The 27,520-nt window shown below is 34.2% G+C and overlaps 1 protein-coding gene across 3 annotated transcripts; it reads right to left on the reverse strand.

The window, feature by feature from the left end:
• Positions 1 to 4,526: 4,526 nt before the first annotated feature.
• On the reverse strand, positions 4,527 to 19,477 carry LOC148675886 (uncharacterized). Of its 3 annotated transcripts, XR_015924955.1 has the most exons (7): positions 19,349 to 19,477; positions 11,960 to 12,098; positions 11,414 to 11,485; positions 10,460 to 10,564; positions 7,145 to 7,185; positions 6,582 to 6,909; positions 4,527 to 5,680 (listed from the first exon to the last, which is right to left on the reverse strand). XR_015924955.1 is itself a non-coding variant. In XM_088597287.1 (6 exons), the coding sequence occupies exons 2-6, from the start codon at positions 12,018 to 12,020 to the stop codon at positions 5,585 to 5,587; spliced, it is 375 nt and encodes a 124-aa protein (XP_088453413.1). In that variant the 5' UTR covers positions 12,021 to 12,098; positions 19,349 to 19,477; the 3' UTR covers positions 4,527 to 5,584. The 3 variants fall into 3 exon arrangements, 2 of the variants coding, with proteins under 2 accessions (XP_088453413.1, XP_088453423.1); XM_088597287.1 differs by lacking the exon at positions 6,582 to 6,909; XM_088597297.1 differs by having other exon boundaries at positions 4,738 to 6,909.
• Between the last annotated feature and the right edge of the window lie 8,043 nt (positions 19,478 to 27,520).

A 27,520-nucleotide genomic window follows, 5' to 3' on the forward strand; every position in this document is an offset into this window, starting at 1 on the left:
AATAATCCTACACAACCATGTGTGCAGATGCTATATTTTAAAATTGTGAAAAGGGAAATGTGTAACAAAATAAATTAAATTAAAATGTATCACATAAGTACTAAAGTTTCAAATGTAGCAATTAGACCTTGTTGTGATAAATATTTTACTTTTAGCCATGAGTCAACCCACAAACACAATGAAACCAAGCAGGAGCAAACCTGGCCAGTACCTGGATTGGAGACCTCCTGGGAAAAACTAAGGTCATTGCTAGAAGAGGTGTTAGTGGGACCAGTTGGGAGGGCATGCAGTCTGTGTGGCTCCTAATGCCTCAGGACAGTGATGAGGACAGAACTTTAAAAGTGGGAGGAATAATAATAATAATAATAATACATGGAACCTGGACAGCAATATGTGGTGTGTGGAAGAGGGGTTTGTGGGAGACTATGGTATCAACTCAGAGTTCCACCAGTTCCAAACTCAAAATGAGAAGTCAAATGAAATGCATTCAGATCATAGATTATTTTCAGAGAACTGGATCACTTACTACATACTACAATCCTTTCTGCAGACAGTGGTAACTGTTACTATGACACCTATGCCAAAAGGTCCTTATTGACCCTCTTCTTGTGATTTCAGTCTGTTCCTCCAAGAAGAGATGACTTACAGCACTACTTGTTTAAAAAACACATACTAACTTTGATTTAATTTCAAAACACTTAAATTGTCATTCATTTGTGTGATGGATTGATTATTTTTTAATGCACCTTGACATTACTGGTAAAAATAAATGTGCTGGTGCCTGAGAAGAATGAAGAAACAGGTAGATGAAAGGATAAAGTAGAGCACTACCACCTTATATGGGGCACTGTTAATAGCCAATTCAGTAGTCCACAATGAAATGTTAGGAATAGAGACATAGGCCACAAGATTAAAGAGTGTGCTTTAAAAACAGAAGATGAAAGTTTCCTTTTCCTAATTTTATTATTTCATTTTTTTGTAGTTTGTTACTTTATATGAATAATGTGGACAGAGGTAAGTATTCATGCTTTGATCTCTTTGAATATTGAAAGTAGTATCAACAAAATTACCATGCTTTTGGTGAACTAGTAAAACTTTCCATGATTATATGCCTGATTATATGCCTAGACAATGAATAGGATAGATTAAGAGTCTTCACTAATGCATAAGAAAGCATGAAATGAACTCAAATGATTGTTTCAAAATCCTATATTGTTGATTACACCAGGATTGTTTTTTTAATGCTTCATATTTAGTTTCCAAAACTACTTTATTTTTAGACTAAAAATTGAACAAAAGTCACTGAAATAAAGGTTAGGAGAAGTTTTAGAGGTTCCCAAACTGCAGTCCTCTGGTGGGGTTGCAAATATTAATTAGAGTTTTTTTTCCTGCTGTTTACTTTTATTTTTATTAGAGTCAAATTCTAAACTCTCACTTCTGCCCTCTCATATTTGCATATTGTATTAAGAGTATTTAAACACTGAATGAAAATGATCACTAACAAAAAGCTCTGATCTTATCACAAAACCTGTGATAAACAATCTTTACTTACTTTTTAAAAGTTTTAGAGAAAATCGGTTACATCAGATTTCTCTCTTTCAACCACATTTGAACACCTGTATGCATTTTCTCTTTAGAGTGTCCTTTAGCCAAAATCTAGTGGCTTAAACTAACAAACAACTCAGCTGCTCTGCTGCAATACAATACAACTGAATATTATTTGCTGAAATATTCAGTAGTGTGTCTCTCACATTTGCCTTGAAGTATTAATACCTTCAGTTATAGCATCTTAGTTTAAATCATAGTCTGTGAAATGTATTTTCACATTTAAAGACCTGGTAAAATATTTTGGAGTACTTAAGATTTAAACAACAAACTACAGTATATCATTATTAAGAAATTATTTTTTTGTGATTAAGATCTGTTGAGTCATGAAACTGTTGTAATTTCCCATTACAAAATATGCCATATACTGTAAATGTCTTGGTGTAAGTTCTGGGCTCAAGTAACTGGCTATAAGCTCTTAACATAAAACAAAAGCTCTTAACAAAAGTCATATAGTAAATTTGTGCAATTGATCTGAATAGATTATATAAATGTCTAAAAAGTATTAAGAAGTCCTGTTTAATGTTGTGTCATAAACTGAAGTAAAAATAAAGAAATATTGAAATACCATACAAACCCTTTAAAATAAACTGAGAAGAGGATTGAGGAGTCTACTTGATTCTTCTGCATATCACATGTGGCATACAACTTTTGATTAATTAAATGTCCTTCACAGCTACAGAGACATTTTGACAATTCTACAATTCAAAATGTTATGACCTAAAGAGAAAACCTTAAACATTAGAATCAGCCTTTTCTTTTATCCAGGTGTACTAATTTGCAGCACTTAACAGTATGTCCAAGATAAAAATTGAGAAAAGATGCAATTAATGTGATGTATTGTCTGTAGTAAAATATTATAACATTCTGGAGCACTTTGCGTCAGACTGGAGCCACAGTAAAATATTAAATCACCTGGGCAGATTTAAAGGCTTTTTTATTGATCTTGCACACATTAGCTGTAGGTCTACACTTAATGGAGTCTTATTTTTGTGTTCCATATCTGTTGGTCCAGCTGTGCTACATAGCCAAATAAAACCACACTCATTTCTCAGCCAGCACAGCTTCAAAACAGAGACATTTTGCCGCCTTATGTTTTACACCTAATGGAGAGGACAGTGCTTTCACTGACCTGTGAAAGTACATTTCTCTCATCACCTAGCCTAATTATCAATGACCAAGAGCCTTAGTGTATATATTTTTAAAAACAGCTGCAGTAAATTGAATTAATTTGAGTTTTTACAAAAATCCATAAAAGTAAATATGTTTGATGTTCTGCTGCTAATAGTAAATCTTTGGAAAACCATTAGAATGGGAACGTATGTGAGCTGTGTGTACAAAAATGGGCAGATCTCTAATTGCCTACTACCCAGTTTGTTGTTCTTTGTATACCTTTTTTTTCCTTTTATGTTAGCTTCCATCTGAGACACCAGACATGAAAGAAACAATGCTTTTTAGTTCTTCCCCAATTAAGCAATTTGATGGCCCAGAATTAACTAAATTGGCCAGTCTACTCCCTCTGTCAATGCTGTGTGAGTTTACAGACTGCAGAAAAACTCTCATCTATTCAGTAACTGATTTTGAAAATGAACTTTTTTGAACAAAGGGAAGAAAAAAGATATTTAATACTTGTGCAGGAAGTTTAAAACAAAAGATTGCCAAGTTGCCAAAATCACTCTTATCCTAGAAATATCTGCCTAATGAATGTTCCATGGGGAAATGAACAAGACTATGAGATTCTTGGAGAAAATTAGGAGTGGTTAACCTTCCATGTTGTAAGTTTAGACCTCTGTCTGTTTGTTATGCTTCCTTGTTATTACAGTCTTTTACTTGTATGGGGTGATATCATCTCAGAAATTACAATACATTTCTGTGCTGTAATTACCGTTTCAAACTGAGATGTTACCGACCTAAATGTTTCATGCTATAGATGTTACAAGATGTGCGTTTGATTCATTTTCTATGTTGGAATTTTGTTTTCAGGGAAAGAAAAGACAAAAAATAACAGCTTGAAATAATGAAAAAAATTATATTTACTCCCTTCCTTACTTCTGAAATTCATTACCATCTCCAGATGGTAATCCTCCCATCTCTCACTCCCACAAACGTATCTTCCAAGTCCAGGTGGTTTTGTTTGTTACTACAGTAATTATTAATAATTAATTATATGATTAGTTAAATATAGAAAAGTAATGACTGCTGTCATCATTCAAAACCTTTGCTATGGCATACCTTAATTAATTTAAGTGCACAAAGTTACTTAACTAGCCATTCAATTACCTGAGAAGCCTCTGTCTGTCTGCATTAAGAGTTTCATGATTTCAAAATAAATACTATTATCTCCATAAAGCCCTTCAGTTAGGTAGTGAATTTCAAGCAAAGATTCAACCATGAAGACCAAGGAGCTTTCAAAGATAAAGTTGTATAAATCATAGACCAACAAACTCATCATCCAAGTCCAGGCGGACATAACATATAAAATCAAGAAAGGAAGGGACCATTCTTTACAAAGAAAGGAGAGTGAAGGCTGTAGAGAAGTACTCTATAATACAGCAAACGTTCAGAAATCTTCCATGTCAGTGTAACAGGGCTGCTGTCATTGCGAGAGATGTTTTGTTATCTATACAACCATATAAAGGTGTCCTGATTCATTATTTATTATGGTTGTGTGTAGGTTATTAGAAGATAGAGACATACTCCACATACACATAAAAAATGTTCAAGCACTGAAGACACATAATGGAGGATATTAAAATTGCTACTATTTACAATAGAAGTTAGACGTTCCCTCATAACTCAGTAGCCCAACAGGCCTCAGTTAGTAAAAATAAGTAAAGTTTACTTAACTACCTATTTAATGGAGCATTTAAAGTTTGTAAAGGTGATACAGTACACTAAAACATATAAGCTTATACGGTATATCATGGTTTAATTAATTTATTGGAAGTTTCAATTCCTAAAAAAGCAGAGCTTGGTGTCTTGAAACGTGTGTAGTCATCATCAATAGCCACTAGAGGGAGTAATAGTTTTCTTTTTGGGAAAAAAATGTGCAATTAAAAGAACTAAATTGCTGCTCAGATTGAAAAATAGATTAAAAGATCACAAAATAAAGATTGTTTTTAAGGCAGGACATATATAATTATTGTACATTTAATACTATTATTACTATTTATTCCACTTATATTGCATTCAGTCGTTTTAGACCATTTGTATTTGACATTAACATTTAAATATAATTTTGGTATTTTGGTATATATGTTGTTGATTTAAGGAAACAGGATCATTACAATGTACAGATATAAAGAACCTCAAGCACTACAGTGAAGTCACTATTACAACTTTTACAACTATTACAAGACATGGGTCACTGTCAGATATTTACTGATTTGTCAACCTTATTTCCACAGAAACACAATGGTCCATACTCACTGCATGTTGATACGAGGCTGAGGTAATGACTCTTTGTCTAAAGTCATTAGGTGAAAGGAAGATCTTTTTCACCAATCATACATTTCACTACTTAATTTATATCAAAACCTTCAAATCTCTGAGGCAAAACTGGTCATTATAAACTACAACAGTGCAAATTAATAATGTGCTTGAAAAATCAATACAGATATAGAAAAATAAATCCCTAAGTAAGCACAAAATCGATTTTGTTGTATTTGGCATGAAAAGGCAAGTGTTATTATTTTATCAGTTATTTCTTGGTGAAGGTTCAATTATATAATTGACATTACAAATTGCTATGGACAGAATTGACTCTCACATTCAACACTTTCCATCAGTGGATGTCTGGAGGCTCAGTTTCATAATTGTTCTCAGCAGGATTTATTTAAGCTTGGAAAACAGACCTTCAGCTCTCAATCCACTTTCATATTTAAAGACAATCTTTGTATAATTCTATTACTTTTAATAAATTAACACAAACATTACTATTAGAAAGTTGTGATTTTTTTTAATACTGTACATTGATAATTTATGTATATATCATATTTAAATAATACATGAATATTTTCAGGTGGGTAGCTGCGTCAAAATGTGTAGTCTGCAAAGAAACAAGGTTTATTCCATGCTGAAAAGAGAAGAAAGAAAGCACAACATTTTGGCTGTGAAGCCTTCTTCAGGTGTTACAATACATACATGAATATGTACAGTATATATGTACAGAGTTGTTGCAGTTTGCTGCTTTAAAGCTTGCGTCCTGACACATTGAAATAGAAATTACTATTTGTTATATGCACAACCTACTCCACATATACCAAGCAACAAACACAAAGAGAGAAGGAAATATCTTTTTAATATAAACGAAAACTGGAAAATTTAAGATTGTAATTCATTATATTCATAATTTCTTATTAGGTTACTGATTATTACAAATTAATACTCCCTGAAACTGAGACAAAAAAGCTACCTTTCAGCTGGAGAATGATACAAAGCACATGGTACAAGCTACACTAAAGTGGCTTACAGTACAATGTGAATAAGAGTGCTATTGATTGACCCAATTAACATCGATCTGCTCTCCTATTGAGAATCTGGGGAAAGACTTGAAAACTTCTATCCATATGCAACCCCTCGGAAACATGAGAGAGCCTGATGCACCTGGCCAGTGTGCAAAGTGGACACATATTTACTTGACAACTGGCCACTGTAACTGCTGCCAAATAACAAGGGATAGAAATGGAAAAATTTGTAATGTCTCATAATGGGACATTATAGTTGGAAGGGTCTTTATTCTTCTGCAAGACACTGTAGAAGACCAGTTGGGATGGTCTGTAACACTGATTGATAGGGCAGTAAACTGCAGTTCTAAACTCCAAAAACTATAGCAAAAACATACTGAATGAACATTTTATAAGCTTATTTTAATTAGCATACTCAATACATTGTTGACATTTACAGTGCAGACAACATATGAACCATGCAATTGAATTTTGTTCTGATAAATTAAAAGATTAAAAAGTTTGATTTACCAAAATCATGCTGGGAAACACTTTCTCAGTTCAGACACATACACCTAGAGAAAAAAAGGCACTGGAACACTGGTCTTATAATATTTTATTGTACACAAAAATTGTCAGACGCTTTAGAATCTTCTGAATTAAAAAAGTAAGAAATCCCAAAATGTTGTATCACAACAATAAGTTATGACACAAAATAATAAGAATATATTGTTTTTAATGCTGAGTCCCAAAGGAGCTGGGCTATATCTTTAAACAGTCATAAAGACTCATAATATCCTTCTTCTGATAATTCTTCAGTGAAATGATTTGATTGTTTCCCCCGGTTCCAAGAATGTGCCTGGTGAAAATCATAAAAAGGAAATAATTTTAAATTGATTAAAGATACAATGAACCATGATTTTATTGTGAAAATAATAAGCATTGTGTAAGGCCATCAGGATAATCAAGGAAGGATGCTTTCATCAGTTAAATTACTAAGTAATTTATCCTAGTGCTTATTCTCTTTTGTCTTGTAACATTTTGCACAGTGTTTGAAAGTAATATTTTCAGTCTTTGATTTTTTTAGCGATTACCTTTTGTGGTCCTTTCGTATTTTTCTGTGAAACCTTTGTTGCTGAAAAAAAGAAGAAATAAAATAAGGTAGGTCAACTGACCCTGTCGGGGTTTTAAAGATGACTCGACCATGTGCAGTTTGTAATTAATATACATTCTTTTTCTACTGTTTTGCTTCTTTAGATTTTAGTAGTATTGCAGTGACACCCATGGAGTTCCTTTGCACGGGTGGAGGTGTGGTAAGAGAGGCAAGAGGCAGTAAATGCAGCTCTCTAGTTTTATCTGCGAGAGGAGAGGCAATGAAGGGGAGAGAGAGTAATGCTCAGTTTGCACCGCTGCTCTGCTTTGGCTGAGGCATTAGAGAGGGAAAGGGAAAGAGGCCTCCTGTTTTTAGATGCAGAGAAAGGGGAAATGAGTCTGAAAAATAAAAGGTCGAAAGGTCAGGGTTCAGAGGCTCCCAGACTGACCATTTCTGGAGGTGGAACACTACAATACAGGGAGAGGTGGTTCTAATTCTCAGTTGATGCATCTTAATGTTTTTCAGTATATAGAGTACGTAAATATCTGTCAGAATGGTGTGTCATATCATATTTCCTAACTGAGGAGACCTTCATAGCAATAGTATTGAATATGCAATTTTATGTATAGTATATATGTGTTTAGCCTTGTCCTCTACTCCCTATTTACCCATGATTGTGTCGCCAGGCATAACTCAAACTCCATCATTAAGTTTGCAGATGAAACAACAGTCATCGGCCTGATCACAGATGGTGAGGAGTCTGCATACAGGGAGGAGGTTGAAACCCTGGCAGCATAGTGTCAGGAGAACAACCTCTCTCTGAACATCAGTAAGACTAAGAAGATGATTGTGGACTATAGAAAAACATAGGGAGGAGATCACACATCTACATCAATGGGACTGCAGTGGAAAGGGTCAGCAGATTTAAGTTCCTGGGAGTTAAGATCTCAGAGGACTTAACCTGGACCCACCACACCAACACCGTGGTCAAAACAGCACAGCAGCGCCTATTCATTCTCCGTAGGCTAAAGACGTTTGGCATGCCATCACATATCCAGGCCAACTTCTACAGGTGCACTATTGAGAGCTCTACTCATATCGAGTTTATTCAATTTCTTTTACATCTATTATTATGTAACCTTATTTTCGTAACCTCAACTTTGTGATTTTTGAGTCTTTGTGTTTTCGTGAATTTTGTGATTTTTGTGAGCTCTCAGAAAATACATTTCATTGCCAGAAACTACTGCTGCACGCTGTATTGTTGTGCATTTGATAAATAAACTGATTTGATTCAGAGAACTTGCATTCTTTCTGGGTCTATATTATTTTATTCACACTTTTGTTTGTGTACTGTATCTCTGTATATACAATATACAATTGGGTTCCAAAGTGCACCCATTTTATTTTGCAATGGAATGAGTAATATAAGGTCAGCTTTAGCTGGCTGAAGTGTGGAAAGACTTATCTAGTCCTGAAGTTACTTCATTTACCATGAAGGCCAGTTAGGATTTCTGCATCCTTCATACTCAGCATTTTGGTCTCTGGACATAATTACATCCTGAAGATCAGATCACTAATAGATCCTTTAGAGAACAAGGACTCTTCCAAGAACTCTGATCCAAAACTAAAGCCTCTTTACATCACTCATGTAACCAGTATACTATAATATGTCTTGGTAGAAATGGATCTACATATGTGAATACACTGTATTTACTGATGTAGGTGAGAAACTAGAACTAACTTGAGTCAACATTCAGAAGTCCAACACTATCAGAAAGCTTAAAACTCACATGTCCCAGTGCCATCAATTCAAATTCACAATGGTCTAAAAAGGTTGGGCACTTCCCATACCTTGGAAGATATCTTTCATTGAAAGCTGTTATTGAAGAAGAACTCCAGCAACTCCCCTGACATCTGAAAGTCCTTTTCAAAGCATAAGGAAGCAGGTGTTGGAGGATCACAGCATCCAAATGGAAACTAAGCTAATGGTGAGTTATTATTCCTACTTCACATGGATGAAACATAGACAGAATACAACTTAATAGGACTAGAAGCATATCATCAATACTGCTTGAAGAAGATTATGCATGTCAAGTGAGAGGATATAGGCACGGAAATCAGTGTTCTCTCCCAATTAGACGCCAGAAACTTTGAAGCTATGATCATCTGCTATCATCTCTATTGCTCTGGTTATATCTTCTGACTGTCACACTCTTATCTGATCTTAGTGAAGGCAATCTGAGTGTGCAGATCCTATATTGGCCTTATCAGTCCCCATGGACTGGAAGAAAATCATCTTCAACCAAGAGGGATATCCAATGATAATGTATAATATACATTATTATATAAAAATACAGTTAAACTATGATCAATATACAGTTGTACATGTACTTTACATGAGGATTCATATAGTAGAGTCATCTGATTGGTCAACACATGTCTTGTAACATGAACATGGTGCTAAATGATCTTTCGATACTTGCTTTCTGTGTTCATCATTTTGCAAATTTGGCAAAATATGCACAGGGTTGTTCCTAGTCAAAGCTACTTATTTTTCACATTTTTTTAATTTATTTATTCTTTTAATATGACAGAGCTCTTGGTTTCTTGTTTTTTTTTTTTCTTGACTATGTCTTTCATCAATACAGGAAATTCACAAACACCCCTCAGATTCCTGTACTTCACTTGTGAGAGTGCCTTCCCATAAGCCAAAGTGCTCACCACATGTGAACTTAAACATTTAAAACAGCACTGTGGTATCACTGCCTTTACACACAGTACAGCATATAGATCCTGGGGCACTGTGGAACTTGGTTTTCCAATGTAATACTGTATTAGATTACATTCATTTTTGTAAAAAAGATATTAATCTACTGTCTTTCGGATGAGACATTAAACTGAGGTCCTGACTCTCAATGGTCATTAAAGATCCCCAGGCATCTCTCTATAAGAGTAGGGAGTTATCCTGGTGTCCTGGCCAAATTTCCCCCCTCGGCCTTTACCGTGGCCTCCAAATTGTCCCCATGTATGATTGGTTTGCGCTTGCCCTGCGATGAACTGGCGCCCTGGACGGGGTATACCCTGCTTTGCGCTTGTTGATGGCCAGGTAGGCCCCAGCTTCCTGTGACACTGTATGGTATAGAGCGGTTTGATAAGTGACATGACATGACATGGTATTAATCTATAATGAATAATTTGCATTACTGTATATTCCCAATTGTCCATGTTTTTCTTCCATTCTTCCATTACTAATATAAACTGTATACCATATATAATTTGCATCTTATAATTGTATATTATTTTAAGTAATACTTACCTTTGGATTTTAGTATGCAGTCTGCAAATGAAATTCCCAAAAAGGTGGCCAGTAAAATTATGAGGAGACCATAGCGTCCAATAGACCACATATCAAAGATCATCTCTGTTGTGAAAAAAATCAAAACAGCAAATACTGATGATCATTTGTTTTTAACCTTTCAGCAATTTATACTTTAAACCTTATACAACAATGATCAAACACTCCACCCAGTCGTATTGTTTAAATACGTTCTTGAAATGCTTTCACAAAACAACTGGGTCCGTTTATGAATGTTACTATGTACCAAATGTTCTAAATGGAAGAACATGGCCTCTTCTTGCAACTTGTAACTTTGGCTCTTATGTTTTCACTGTATTACCACAGATACACTTTCTCTATAGGAAAAAAAAACATTATATGCAGGTTTCGCTTTGTTCTTGACTTCCCAATGAAAACTACAAACGTACAGTTTGACTTAAATGTACAATTTAAGAATAAAGACCATGAAGAGAAAAATATTTTTAAACATTGAACATACAGTGATGTTGTAGAAACAAATTTCATTTAAAATGTGTTAGAACAGCACACCTTTATCTTAATTACTATTAAGCAGCCACTTATTTTAATATTGAACTCTAAACCATAAGAAAAAACGTATTATTGTAAAAGAATTTCCAATTTGGGGAATTTATTTAGTTTTTAAAGGTTATTATCATGCTTATTCCCTGTCATTTTTTTAGAAAATCACAGGTTAGCAATTGCAAGGCAAAATTTATTTTAATTTTAATGTCCAAAATATACTGTAAGAAAAAAAAGAACAAAAAGTCATCACATATATATATATATGTACCACAACCTTTATCTAACTTCAACACTGTGGTTTATTTTTCTGTGAAGATCGAAAGCATAGACAGGGTTGTAGCTCCATGCATGCCTGAAAACATACAAGTCCAACCTTTCACAAGATCTTACCTTCTATATCTTTGAAGGAAGTGCTATTTGTCACAGTTTGATTAATGTCTGCAATTACGTATTGTGAGGTTTCTGAAAAGAAATGCACTTTTATCATTTGTGGCTCCTATTTTAGCTTGATCAGAAACATTAATGATTGTTTTATAGGAATTCTACTATTAATAACATACAGTATAGAGAGGTGAATATTGAATGGGTTATGATTTAAATAATTTTAAAAACTGATTTAACTTCTTAAATTTGGAAGTAAATTGAAAAATACCCAGAACAAATAAAAAAACTGCAACATTGATTTTAATATTTAATGTCATAACCCTTTGAGAAACTGTATATGCAATAGCTTTAAGTAAATACATTATAAACCCTTGTTCAGTTTTTTTAACAATTCTTCTTAACCATTCCTCGATAACAGTATCTTTCTTACCTTTTAAATATCAGCTGTATGCTCTGAAGAAAAATAATTCCTATCGCTATATATTTCATTAAGACGAGTCTAAGAATGCATTAACAGTTTATGTCAGTTTACATTAAAAATGGTAACCTTACCTTTTATGCTCATTAGCCACTGCAGTAATAGCAAGTCATAAACCACTTGTTTCTTCAACATGTTCAATAAAAAAAAAATGTTTTCCTTTTAAAAGCACCTTTTCTTTTTCAGAGTGTCAAGTAGGATTTTTCTCAAATGCTTTAAAATACAAGAAGAATATGTAGACTTTACTTTCAGGTGTTACATTTCAATTAAGTTCTGCTTTCTAAAATGATTTACTATATATTATACCTTTGACTCCTTTTGAAAAGGAAGTAAAACAATAAATGGGAACTATTCTGTTTCATATTGCTTCTTCTGCTTGTTTCATTGCCTGTGTTTAAGACAACAGTAATTGAGCTGGAAATAGAATTTAAAATATATATATATATTTGTATAAGCAAGACCTTGTTTGTAATAATTCTTCTTCTTCTATTAAGAATTCTCATATAATTATTTGTTGTATTTGAGGGATGGTGAGCTAAAACAAGATATTTACTGTAGATGGTTGCAAAATGACAGTTTCTTGGAGTTTCGTACAGTAGTACAACCATATGAATAAAATTCAGATGTGACTGAGAGAGAGAAAGGATGCAAAGGAGAATGAAAGAAAGAGCATGTAAGAATGGCCATGCCAGGAGTTAAGAAGTTGAAAGAAATTGAAGTCTCAGGAACACACTCCAGGAGCAGTGTGAAAATCTGACATCCGTAAATGAATGAAGAGGTTCTATAAATAATTGAGTCTACTATTGAGAGCTGGTATAAGGTGTGATCCTAGTTTAATGGTAATTTTGACCTCTGTACCAGTCAGTACCTGGATGGGAGACCTCCTGGGAAAAACTAAGGTTGCTGCTGGAAGAGGTGTTAGTGGGGCCAGCAGGGGGTGCTCACCCTGCGGTCCATGTGGATCCTAATGCCCCAGTATAGTGATGGGGACACTATACTGTAAACAGGCGCCATCCTTCGGATGAGACGTAAAACCGAGGTCCTGACTCTCTGTGGTCGTTAAAAATCCCAGGGCGTTTCTCGACAAGAGTAGGGGTGTAACCCCGGCGTCTTGGCCAAATTTCCCATTGGCCATTATCAATCATGGCCTCCTAATATATCCCCCTCTATGAATTGGCTACATTACTCTGCTCTCCTCCCCACTGATAGCTGATGTGTGGTGAGCGTTCTGGCGCATTATGGCTGCCGTCACATCATCCAGGTGGAAGCTGCACATTGGTGGTGGTTAAGGGGAGTCCCCATTACCTGTAAAGTGCTTTGAGTGGAGTGTCCAGAAAAGTGCTATATAAGTGTAAGCAATTATTATTATTATTATTAAGGCAGCAGCGTCTTTTGCAGCAAAAGGTGCCTGGTGTGAATGGTGATGATGAGTGCTCAAGGGAACTATGGAGAAGAAGGCTCTGTAGATTATGTACAGTTGGCAGTATAAGATGACCAGTAGGTCTGACAAAAAAAAAAGGTTCTAGCTGAGGGGTCATCTTGTTAAATGGAAAAAAATGATGACCTTTAGAATAAAAAGAATGTTGGGATGGAATGAACTGGAACAAAGGACGTTCAGTGGCTTATCAACAAGCCCCTACTTCAGAACTTCTCAATCCTGTTCCTGGTGACCCACACATCTACTGGTTTTCATTCCATCCCACCTTAATTAGATCATTGAGGCCTTCCTTGATCTAAGGCTTTGCTACAATTGAATATTTCCATTTTGTTTCTAGTCACAGGCTAGTGATTTTATTTCACTTACAAAAGTCCATGGTTTAAGTTCCAACACACAGTATTTAAGAGCTGGGAACAGCTCAAATTAGTCTTATTATGAAGTCAATGGAAGGTTTGATTGTATAACTGAGGGCTCGGCTGAAAAAAAAAAACAGTTGTGTGGGTCTCCAGGATCAGAAATGGGAACCACTGCTCTCCTTGTTCCTTTGCAGCCCACACACTCACGCAGTTCTCTACTTGAACATATTCTGTAGATATATTAATACTTGTGTTCCGTAATTATTTTATTCAGTTTTGTCACCTGTTTTTATGAGTAGGTACTACACTAAAAGGTTTCCAGTTCCAGTATTATCCTTGTTCTATAATTATTTGGTTTGGTTTTGTCACCATTTTTATAGACGGGTGCTACATTAACAATTTTCTGGTCAATGAGAATTATCCCTCTTGAGTGACGTTTGGAACAATTGTGGAAATTGGAAAGCAATCTAAGAGGAGCAGATGTAATCATCTCCTGTGTAGTATTTCTCCAGGAATTTTTTTTTCACTAGACTATTGAGATACTATTACTTCCATTTTATAACTTTTTCCTTTCTCTCTTGTTTCATATACAGTATTTGGGTCTGGCAGTGTTTTTAATGAATCAGAATTCTGGGGTTTTGCCATATACAGTACATTCTAACTTTCTCATTCGAATTTGGTGTTTGGTGGTTCAAACTATGTTGACCAGTAAAGCATAAACGGTACAATATACCATATATTGAAAATGTATGCATACACATAATTGTAAGAGGTTTAAAAGGGTTCATTCCCACTGACATTGTCATTTTTCTCTAAATCGTGGAATTGATTTATTGAAAGAATGCAAGGCATTTTAAAAATGCATAGGAGAATAAGACTTTGATGGCCTTTGAATAAGAAATTTGAAGTGTTGGAAGCTTTTTCTCTTGATTCATTGTAAGCATTTGGAAATGCTTGATTAAAACATCTCCAACTTAAAATTGTCTACATTTTTTCTATTGTCAGTTCTATTTTCCTTTATATAGGTTTTTGGCTTTTCGTTTTTTTTTTTTATTCCATTACCTGTAAGCACAGTCCTTATAACTATAACTATTTTAGTTTTGAATAGGAAAGTAAAAAGTCACAGCTCTAAACTGAACCTTATTAGTCCTGAAAAGAGACTATGAGGGGACGTGATTTGGCTATTCAAAGTACTCAATAGCACTGACAAAGTTGGGTCAAAGTCAAAGTCAACCAAATAGATGTCTTCAGAATCAAAACTGAAACATAGTGAAACACAAGCCAGAAAACATAGGTGAGAAATATAGGGAAGTGTATTTAAAACCCAGAAACCAGGCACTTCTTTATGCAAATAATTGTCTGAGTATTGAACAAATAACTTGGTCACATTGCTGAAGCTTATACCCTGAAATGGCTGGATGAATTCCTCACATCAACTAGTTAACTACCAAACAGGCTAGATGGACCAACGCCTAGTGTTCTTAAAAACTACTGCTTGTCAGTCTTCACTTATTTCTCTTAAACACCGAGGCTCGTCATCTTCTGATAAGCAGTGTTTGTCATGTGATGGAAAGTGTGATGTACAGTAGTGTTCTTCCTTTTCCCTAGGGGTATTTCCACACAGTAGAAGGAGAACAGTATACATCAAGCTGTGCTATAGATAGCAGAAATATTTTTTTGAGTTGCCTATCTAAAACAAAGCAAGTATTAGCCGTGGTTTCATATATGTAAAACGAAAGGTTATTAAATAGTAGGGTGAAAGAAAGAAAAGAAGGGTATTGTCAGAATTTAGGGTACTGTCGTAGAACGAAAAATACCTTCATGATATGTTCATTTTGCGGATTAAAAAAAGGATGACAGCATGATTTCTTTATCTGTATGTTTTCAGTATCTACATGAAAATGTTAAAGATATAACAAAAAGATCTATAATACTGTAAGTGGTTTAAATTCATATTTATTTGACTATAAAAAGCAATGTTCTCTGAATCTTCCATTTAATATAATCTCTGAATTATTGTTGTCCACCAATGTGAAATAATAGTAAGGATAAAATAACTGTTTTTCTCTTTGGTACCTTGGCACTGAATACAAATAAATCATGCAATATGTTTGTATGGAAATGCTTTATTTACAATTTCGATGTCCTTAGAATTGTAGAATTGTGGAACTGATATCTTTCATGTCCCTAATTGAGTTTTAAGTTGCTTCTTAATACTTTGAACTAGAACTATGCATTACAAAATGACAACGGTACAATTCACATACTAGGTTCACAGTAACTCAAATTAGTTAAGTGAGGAATTTTAGACCTGATTTATCATTTAAACAGACAATACACATTAGCAGAATATCTGACGAGGGTATGAAACAGCAAACAGAAACATGTCCTGATGAAATATAGGCCTGGTGACTACAGGACAGAGAAGACAGGTTGTGCTTCCATTACCAGCAGGGAAAACATAGACAGAGATGCACTTTCTACTCCACTGTGAAAAATATTCTAGTATTAGATAACATTATTCCCCAAATTAATCAATCTAATCCCAGAATTCCCATACCTCCCAGAATCAGAACAGTTACCAATCCTACTGTGAGGGGGGAACTCAATTCTCAATTGAGCTGGGAGCACAGTACTTAACTAAATTCTCTATGATGTATTTGTATTGTAAATGTGTGTAGATGTGGTATGGACTGTATACTGTATGCTTGGTCAAAACTGTAATGCCCATAAAACAGTTTGAATTTTGAATGTGATCTGTGATGTTTACTTTGTATATTTTTCACAACTTTCCAGCAGATGTCAGTAATACGTTTAGTGATTTTTTTTCGGACTCGTTTACCCCATCAAAACCGGAAGATACAGTAAATGCTCATGATACGCTTCAGGAGTTTAGTTTGCACGTACGTATACTGAACAAAAATGCCTAATGGTGTACACATTGTTTCATCCACATGCTGTATAAAATAGAGGAAAATTATCATCCAGAAATAGTCTATCTAAACATTATCGATACCATATTTAAAACATTTGCTTAAATCACCACACAAACAGGAGTTTATAATTCCATTCATTTCAAATGTTGAGTGAGTGTTCTGTAGCCGTGATTTTCTTCTACGCTATATGAATATGGAGTTGAGGTTAACAATAATAATAAATGAAAGGGAAACAATGTCAAAGTATTATTAAAGTCTGAACTGGAACTGGAGTTTTTAGTTTTCTGTCCATCAATTAAGCATGTTGCAGCTGTCGTTCGAGTTTAAAGTGATATTTTTGAAGACGGGTGGTGCAATTGCTAGGTAAGGGGACAATACTAAGTGCATTATAGGGTATAGAAAAAACAGTGAAAATAACCCTAAGTATGCATTAAAACCGCATTTAAACGTAATAACGTGAAAAAAATCGCGGTCTAATTTTAGAAAATATTTCACCATGACATCCACTCACTCGAGGCATATCAATATAAAGATCCTCTAGGTTAGGATATTTATTAGGATATGTGAAAGGTTGTGAAAGGTTGACTCTACTTGAAGTTGTGTTACGCGTATTTCGGCTGTAGTTTGGGTTTTAAGTGAAAACAGATACTTGTCAGGCCATGTGGAACTTTTTAGAATTCTCATTTTAGAAGAAAACTAACCGTAACTCTTTCTCTGCACTATTAATTTAGAAATAGGGTATGCCATGTTATAATACGATAAAGATTCGACTCTATATGGAGACATGTTTTTTAGTTCGCTGTAGTTTGGGTTTAAGTTTAAAGTGACACTTATGAACATAAGGATAAATTGCTAGTATGTGGTGCAATACTAAATGTATGGGCAAAATAAGGTGTATAAATAAATGTGAATGTAGCTGTAAAAGCTTATATAAAGGCTTTATTCTTAAACAAAGGAATAATATGAAAAATATATATTAGAGATCTTATTTTAGAAGAAAGCTACTTCTTACCGACTTTTGGGTCTTATTTAGAAATCTTTCCAGGTTTTGATATGAATTACAATCAAGTTAATATTACAATACAATTTTGACACTGTGTTGAAGATGTGGTTATTACGGCTTTAATTAAACTTTAATTAAGAATGTTTGAGCTTGAGGCTCAAATTGATCTTGGGGCTCTTCAACCTGAATACCACTCAGGACATTCTGTAGACACTCGGCAAGTTGTCAGTATGCAATATGTTATCAGTGTATTATATTTGTTATTGGTATGTATTGGCTAATTCATACAGAATGTTCCATGGCTATATCAAATTCAGCATTAGTATAAGTAGTTCATCCCCCCAGCAAAAGACTGGCATACTTTCTAGGATGTATCCCTCCTTGTGCCCGTTACTTGCTGGGATATGTTCTGGCTCCCCGGACACCCTTAATTAGATTCCAGTTTGAAAATGGATGGATGGATAGTACATCCCTATGCACTGCAAGTTCATTACACAGAGCTATTGGGCACCAGTATTCATCGATGACCAATATTCGTCTAAAGTTTATCTCTTGGTTACTGTTATGAAAAATGTTCTTATATTTCAACAGCATACATATATTTTATTTCATAGCCTGATATTTTGTTGACTTTTAATTGTTTCACTGCATTATCTGGAAGATATACAGTAAATGATGTTACAACATAAACATTCAAATTTTTTTTCATAAGTAGCCTTTTCTTGTTCATTGTTGTCCATTTTGCATTTGTAGTTTGTTTTTACTACCTGCATGCAAATCCCTGCACGTGTCTACGTTAAAAGTTATCCGTCACTGCCAGGTGTCTAAATCGTTTGAATTTCATTTGCTGCTTTTACAGTGTTAGCTAACCGTTCTGATTTGGTTTCATCTAATGACTTGAGTAGTATGTAAACTATACCAGAATTAATTTATTAATATAAATTAGCAAGAGTGAAGGGTCCTGGTACAGGTACTCCACTTATTACTGTACATCACCCCAGTTTGAACATACACCCATTATTCTATCCTTTTCTGTTTTCTCTTAACCAGTTCTCAGCCCAAATGCACACATTTTCTAGAATGCTAATCACCTGTAATTTGATAATTAATATTTTGTGATGAACATTAGCAGGAGTCTTCTGAAAACATATATTCCCATTACCCATTACTGTTGTTGCTTGTTCATGTTGGTTAGGCAAGACCTACATTTTCTAAATCCATGACTCCATTAACTATTCCATAGAATGTTATTTCCACATTGGTGACTGTCTAGTTTAGTTCTAAATATTTTCTTAATATGTGAGGTTTACATATTATGGAGTTCAGACTTGTTTGTCAATTACTTGAATCGGTTTTGTCACCATTATGGATAAGCTCTGCATGAGCATTTTTTCAGACCAGAGTTTGGTTTTACAGACCGAGCTTAGCTATAACTTAGCTACATTCCTAGATATGTTTTTCCTGATAAAATAAATGATAAAATCTGTTGCTAATCAGCCCCTGTGAAACTGGATAAACCTGATTGATTTCCTTTTGCTGATTTATTTTGATGTTGTGTAGAACTTCTCTCTTCTCTCAATAGAAGCCTACAAAGCAACAAAAAACTGTCATGCAGTCATGCACCTACTGTATGTCTTGACATCTAGGACACAGGATACTCTGGGCTAGATGTATGAGCTTGTTATTTTTGCAAACATAAAGGCTTCATCTAAAGAAGTGAGATACAGTACCTCTTTCATCGCCTTTCACTGCCCCCCAGTGGTTTTTCATCCATCCATTTTCTAACAACTTCATCTATTTTAGGGGGGTGGGGAACCAGGGCCTTCTCAGCAAGCAAGAGGTGCAAGGTGGTGTACCTACTGTACAAATTGAAGATTGTTTTTTAAAATAAATATCAAAATTAAGGCAGTGACACAATGTGATTGTGATATGGCATTATATAGACAATATGTAATTGTAAATTTAATCTCACGCAGTCTCATGCCATTTATTAATTCCAGATACCTGCTCCACTATACTTTTTAATGTACATAGTAACAGTTTTCAAAGGTTACATGCAATTTACACACTACAGTATATTATACAACAATAGATTCTTCAAATGGAATTAAAAAAACATAAGGTATGTTATTAATTACAGTATTTTAATAAGTTTTTATTATTTATAAGCTTCAGTTATATCTAATAAAGCTACAGTATGAAAACAAAATACCAGAAGAGAAAGGAATTACTATGGATGTTTTTATTGTTAAGAGAATGTTTGTTTCATTTTATAATTTTTATTGGAACCTGAAAATGGGAGGAGTAATTCAGTTTCACTTTTTATTTATTTGAAACATACTTTTTATTTTTTAAATAAAAGGAAAAAAGTTGAGTAAATTATGGAGGCAGTAGGGTATCACTTTAGTGGAACAAGGAAGGCAGCTCTTGACAGAACATCGTATCACGCAAACCTAGAAAACACAAAATGTACAATTATACTTCCTTGCTAATACGTTATTGATGTTATATTTAAACTTTTCAAGGACTCCATGAATAAATATTTTCAAACAAGTAAAACATGTCTTCAAACAAGTAAAACACAAATCATGTAAATCACATAGCAATTTAATATTTTTCCAGTTTGTCAAAAAACATTTATTCTATCACAAACACAAACAACTGAAGAACCATTCAATGAGAAGAAGGTTTGTGTTCAAAATGTATATATTACATTGCATGTTACTCTGCACAATTTCCAAAATAATTATTTGTATTATATCTGAAAAATGACATACTGCAAAGAATAAATATTACAGTACTGAAGCATAATGCACCAGAGCAGCTTTTGTGAATTTCTGTGAATCTGACATTTCTGGGGGAAAAAAAATGGAAGGCATACTTCACGTGGAAATGTCAAATGATGAAAAAGAGTAATTCAAAGAGAGAATGGGATAAGATAAAGGGTGAAAAGTAAAGACAAGGCCTAGACCACATGCTGATAGGACAAATGAGAATGATGTGCTTTTTAAGCTTACCTGACTGATATTGGCCATTCAACCACTCAGAAAATACGGAGCAAGTAAGGGACAGAGAAATAATGAAAAGTCTTCCACCTTAACTATTCCGCAATTCTTGGGACGAGAATTAAACTCTGCTTCTATGGCAAAAAAGATTAAGTTCATCATAAGAATTGTGTTTTTTAATATAATTCAGAGTCAATATACTGTAGTGAAAACAGAAAGTTGCTTACTTTAATTGTAATTTTACTTTGTTTTGTAAAAATTTACTACACAGAATGTTTAGTTGATTATTATGTTCATTGAAGTTTGCAGAAAATAATTGCTTTATCTTTTTTGTATCAGAAAATAATTCTTAAATTAATCACTCTTACCCATATGGGTAAGTTGTTTATTTTTCATGTTTTTTAGCAACATTTTTAATAAGATATTATCTGAAGCAGATTAGTACATGACATAAGTTAGCATAAGCTCTTTTCTTGAGGTAAAGAAATGGGGTATTCATTTGCACATGGTTTTATTGGCAAAGGAACTAACAGATCAAAATTGTAAATCATTCATCCATCCATTTTCTAACTGTTTTATCCAATACAGGGTTGGGGGTTAGCCGAAGCCTATCCAAGGAAGCACCTGGCACAAGGCAGAATAGGATGCCAGTCCATCTCAGGGCAAACAGACACTCACACCAAGGCCAGTTTTTACAGCAGCCAACTAACCGCGGACTGTGGAAACCTACATGAACATGACGAAAATATACAGGGGCCCAGTACTGCAAGGCAGCAAGGTTATTCACTACACCACTGTGCCGCCCTTTTAAAATATATTTTTAGTGCAAAATGTTCCAGGAGTACATTCTACATTTAATAAATATAGCATTGTACTTACTCTTAACTATCAGAGTCATAGAATGTCCTATGGCAGACCTTATTGAAGAACAGTTAGCTCGTGCTTTACACCGATAGCTTCCGCTATCACTCAGAGTAAGTTTTTTTATTTCTGTGCTTATCAGTCTCTCTTTGACATTTTGATCATCTGTGTCGTTTTCACTCAACATGGTGAGATATTTATTTTCTTCTTTAAGATGCATGAAACCGTTGTTTTCCAAGTCTTTAACCCAGAATGCCTCAGGGATATCACAAACATTGTGTTCATATTTTAGTTTACAGTTGAGAACCAGAGACTCCTTTTCTTCTTTGGTAGTTTGGGTCTTTTGAAAATTAACTTCCAGACCTGTGAAACATATGAGAGCATTTTATACCAATTTTATGGATTACCAATAATGCTTAGGATAAATTCAAACCTTTATTTAGTTTCATAATGCATTTAATATTTAATTATATGTTAATAATACATGTAAATGGTGTAAGTGAACCTATCCCTAAACACAATTACAATCATCCCTAATGGTGTAGAGTCTAGATTAAATCAACTGACAAGAATGAAAAAGAAAAATTATCCATCTTTTTACACAGATGACCTCAGATGTTCTGGAGCTAGTTTTCTCATTGCTGGATTGTTCATGAACACCCCACTATTCTCAAAAGTAAATCCTCTATTATCCTTATGTTTCTATCTGACTAGTTAGGAAACATAAAACCTTTCGTAAGATCTTAAGAGATATGGTACAGTATATATGGTCAATTCAAACCGTACATATAGTATAACAGAACATATTGACTGAAAAAGGAAATAAAAACTATGACCTCAGAAAAATAGATGGATGTGGGTAATTTACAGTATTTTCATTAGAAATATGCTCATTTGTCCACAATAGTGGGAGATGTTTGCACACTGGCACTTCAGTGGAAGCAAAAAAATTGGCGTTAAGTCAGTATTGAGAAAGTGCTACACATTTCCTCTACATTGCCCTGCAAAAGTATTTACCCCTTCTAAAGTTGTCCCATTTTGGTAAATAACGAATGGTGTAGACATATTTTGTAAGGTGAATATTTTTAATTAGAATTTGAATATTTAAAAATCAAAGATTTAATGGTTAAAAAAAATGTAAATGCCAGCAAAAAAACAGCTGATAAAATATGTTGATTGCACATACAGTATACTGTATTCACATTTCTGAGGCAATACTTGGTGGAAGCACCTTTGGCAACAATTAGAGCTGCCAGTCTTTCTGGATATGTCTGTACCGTGTTTACAAACCAGGAGATAGTATTGTATTTCTTTTTAATTGTAGAATTGAATACAGTGCTTCAGAGCTGCAATGAGTTTAATTATTTAGGGTTTTTATGTTTTACTTACTGTTAAGGAAATGTACGGTAATTTCAGAGATAGGATTCTTATTCATAAATATTTATTACTCTTGTTACTATGTTGTTTTTAGCAAGTCAAAATATTTTAATGATATCACTTACCTTTTATGTGTAGAATGCAGAAGTTCAAAACCAGTGCTATTAAGATTAAGCTCATGTCAATCTCAGGACTCACCCTGTTGAATTCCCCATCAAAAATAAATAAAGATAAATATTACAGCAATTAATATCAAATCAATGTTGCCAGGTGAAGCATTCTTTTCAGACTTGGTCTTCTAAAGATATTCAAGTAAACATTTCATTCTGTTTAATTCTAAATATGGGGCTGATGTTATCATTTCCGTTAGTGTGAATAAGCAAGGAGATGTCTATTTTTACAATAGTTTAGAAAGGGGAAATGATATGAATATGTGCTATGACGTTTGTGTGGGGGAGTGTATCTGAGCTTTTAGTCTGTCGTGTTCAAAGAATGGGGTGTCAGAAAATGTGTTTAAAGAAAAAACATTTGTGCTACTTAGTGTTCACTAAATAAATAAACTGCTGAATTCTTAATATTGCAAAGGTTGTAGTTCTGAATTCACTCCTAGTACTGTACAGTATACAGTATATATATATATTTATTTTCTTGTTGCCATTAGTACAATTACACACATTCATAGCTACTTTTACAAACAAATTTAATCAGCCAAATAGGGTCACTTTCATAATCTATGTTAATACGTCCTGTATTAGCTCTGCAAGTCTGTTGCAATTGAGCTGTAGCTGACTACATAAAGCTTTAAAAAAAAGACTTTCTGAGTCTCAAGTTGCTGTTTCGCAATAAGAAAACTGGCTGTAAATTGTAAAAAACTCCACACTAGATGTACAGGGTATATTTATAACACTTAAGTACTCAAATGCCTACTTCTTCCTATGGGAAATTATTTCCCAAGACACTTTAAATATAAGATTCTTGCTATTTTATTTAAAGGACAGTAAACATAGTTTACTGTCCTTTAAATTATTTTGATGAAAAACAGCCTTGTTCTGGATAGTCTCCTATCCACAATTTTACATTTGATTAATTTTGATGGCATTGCTTCAAATGTTTTACAGCGCTTTGGATTTTCCTTAATAGTCTTTTTATGATCTCCTTTCAAATGTGCATAAACCAAGCAAAGTGATGCTGTGCATAATTACCATAAGCTGTTACTGTAAGCAGGCATCTCAAACACAAAGGATTGCAGCGTCTTCTGGCTTTTCATTCACTCCAACTCATAGTTAGTTTGTTTGGTTAATTGGATAAATACAATAATTCTCTCCAGGCCTGCAGGTTTTTAAATATACTGTATCAGGATTGCAAAGTATCTTTTAAGGTACCATCTATGGGGAAAAATGCAACATCCATTTGTCTAAGAAAATGATTTGATGAAGTTAATCTGAGTTCTCAGGTTGAAAAGAAAACTAGAAGGTAAAGCAGTCATCTAGGAACTGAGTCCCCCTCCTTAAAGTCATACTCACTGTGGTAGCAAAGAGCACTTCATTACACTATGCTTTGTGAGCAGCTGGAATGAATTATCCAGCCCAGTCCAGCTGGACCTGAATGAACTTCAGTGCTGTGCTAGGTATCTCCAATCTTGGACCTGGAGGAACACGTGTATGTACAGTAGGATTTCCTGGGCTCAGTAGCAGTAGTGGAAGAATTAGGAAAAGTTTTTAAATTTCTTCAGTTCAGCTCTTGATATAGTTCATTAAGAGCATAAATGAACTGAAATCCTTTTTTCAGGAACGAGGATTGTGGATTTCTGTGCTATGCAGTAATTTAGTTTACACCCTGATTATCACTGATGTTGGGCTCCGTAATATTCAATGTACTGTACATATGAAAATTCTGGAGTACTTCTAATCAGTGTGTGAGATCATGATTTTGTCATGTTAATTATATAGTATTTTTTTATGTTTGTCATGATTTTAAAATGATGGCACAGTGATTAGCATTGCTGCCTTGCAGAACTGGGGCACTGGGTTCAATTTCTGGGGTGTTATCTGCATGGAGTTTGTACTGTATGTTCTTTCCGTGTTCACGTGGGTTTCCTCTGGGTACTCCAGTTTCCTTCCACAGTCCAAACACATGCTGATAGGTTAATTGGCTTCTGGGAAAACTGCCCCTGGTGTAAGCTTGTGCATGTTAGTGTCTGTGTTTGTGTCTGTGTGTTTGCCTTGAGATGGACTGATGTCCCATCCAGTGTGTACCCTGCCTTGTGCCCATTGCTTGCTGGGATAGACTCTAGCTCCCCTGTGACCTTTGTATATTAGATGAAGCAGTTAGAAATTGATGTTTTAATTTTTTTATTCTACTAAAAGAACCTAATTTCATTACAGTACCTTGGTTAAAGAGCTTGTTCAATTTAAAGTTGCGTATTAATCTAAGATAATACCGAATTAAAAATGTGGCTAAAAGCAAAATGAATAAATAATTAAGTTACCTGTGTAACATTTGGGTGAGGGATGATTAATTGATCCGTTGAAGCAAGTAATTGATGTGGTTAATGGAGTGGCAATGGCTAATGGTTAGTGGCAGAATTAAGATGGTACTGTGTACAAAATCTGCACTGTGAGAACTGTCCATCTTCTTATCAGATTATATTTGGATTAGCCAGAATTGGAAATCAAACCCTGTACAATGATTTATTGTTTTGGTTTCATTTTAAATGATTTTAGAATGTTTTAGTTAAGGGATGGACAGCTTCTATTTTGCACAAGTTACATATACTGTATTTTGCCATTAACATCTGATTAAGACCTAAAATAAGTTATTCAAGTAGGTAGCTGCATCAGCATGCGTAGGCTGTAAAGGAACAAGTAAATGTTCATGGAATAAGCCTTTACTTGCCATCCTGGCCAGATTTCCCATTGGCCCTTACCAATCATGGCCTCCTAATAATCACCCTCTATGAATTGGCTTCATTACTCTGTTCTCCTCCCCACTGATAGCTGATGTGTGGTGAGCGTTCTGGCACACTATGGCTGCCGTTGCATCATCCAGGTGGGGCTGCACGTTGGTGGTGGTGGAGGGGATTCCCATTATCTGTAAAGTGCTGTGAGTTGAGTGACCAGAAAAGTGCTATATAAGTGTAAGCGATTATTATTATTATTATTATTATTATTATTATTATTATTATTATTATTATTATTAATTATAAAATAAATCACATCATATAGCTAAATATTTTATTAAGTGATAAATTACAGACTCTGAATTATATTAAAAGATGCTGCGTTTGTTTCACAAGATATTGGAACTGCCCAGCAGTGTTCTAAACCCTCCATCCTTCAACTATAAACTCTTATATATACTGTAGTAACAAGATATACTTTGTTTAGCCTACATATATAATTATAAGTTAGTGGGTGTGAAAAAAACTATTTCACACCTACTATTGTCAGGAAATACAAAGCAGTAACACTTACTCGCATCCGTCTTTTTTGTTCTCTATATGAATGTGGTAATAAAGTAAAGCAAAACTTAATCTGAGAAATATATTTACAATAACAAACACACAGTACATATTACTGTTATGTACAGATATTTACAAGACTGTGCGTACCAGGATCCTACCTTTTATAGAACCATTATAACATGCAGAACTACTGTAGAGAACTGCATTCTATGTTTTAGGCACAAAAACGAGTAGGAATGAGGAATGACTAAATCATTTCCTAAAACTGTTGCTAAACAGATGATATCCTTTTTCCATTCTTAAACAAGTGCATCGCTAAGCAATAGGGAGATTTCTTCTGCTCGATGGATACCAAAAATAGAAAACAAATTCTACTACTATTATAGGAACAAGTAATAGGTTTATTCCATGCTGAAATTTCATGAGATATTTATAGCGGTGTGATAACAATAACGGGGAAATAAACATTTCAATGAGAATAAACACATTTTATTTAAAAAGATGCAAAAATGTAGCAGAGCATTTTGTTAACTTCACTCGAGATAAGATGTTTGCTTTATCCATTAACAGCTTGCTACACCTCACAGAATTTAAATAGGCAATAACTGACCGGGGGCAATGCTGAGATGCATACCCATTGATTTTCTATCAGTTAGCAATTGAAGATCTTTCTCTTGACCAGCAAACAGAAGCTTCTGGCAAGAGTAAATATATAATACTTAATAGATGCATGTAAATAGTCAGAAAAACACATAACTGTAGTGGTACACATATTCTCTCCCTCTTGTTCAATAAACACCTAGACATATTACAGTATTAAATATAAGATGGAGGTGAACAAATAACAAAGCCTATCATGTTTTGTGTGTATTTGATTATATATGTGATATTTGAATCAATCTATAATTATTGTATTTCACTTCACTTTAATATTATTTATTATTTTATGTAAATGGACCTTACTTAACCTGATATCACATGTTTAGACTGTTTCTGGCTGTCGAAATTGGATGCGTTTTTGTTCTTTTAAAGGAACTTAACTACAAACTCTGTTCTGCTGCATTTTGTAAAATAGGCTTGCTATCACACTTCTAGTTTACTTCTTTCCTAAAAAGGAAAGTGTAGTTATCTAAGATTCATAGGACAAAATCCAGGTAAATATCTAAGCCTTTAAGTCAACCTTTGGTCTCTCAAAG

This window comes from Lepisosteus platostomus, chromosome 2 (assembly GCF_059453375.1).
Source record: "Lepisosteus platostomus isolate fLepPlt1 chromosome 2, fLepPlt1.hap1, whole genome shotgun sequence".
NCBI classification, from domain to species: Eukaryota; Metazoa; Chordata; class Actinopteri; order Semionotiformes; family Lepisosteidae; genus Lepisosteus; species Lepisosteus platostomus.

What these genes read in the sequence shown, in the direction of transcription:
- LOC148675886 (XM_088597287.1), bottom strand. Translation starts at nt 12,020, where the DNA reads ATGTTGAAGAAACAAGTGGTTTATGACTTGCTATTACTGCAGTGGCTA. An exon ending in CTGCATACTAAAATCCAAAG is followed by an intron (nt 7,186 to 10,459) that starts GTAAGTATTACT and finishes TCTTTTTTTCAG; the next exon opens with CAACAAAGGTTTCACAGAAA. An exon ending in ATACGAAAGGACCACAAAAG is followed by an intron (nt 5,681 to 7,144) that starts GTAATCGCTAAA and finishes TTCTCTTTTCAG; the next exon opens with CATGGAATAAACCTTGTTTC.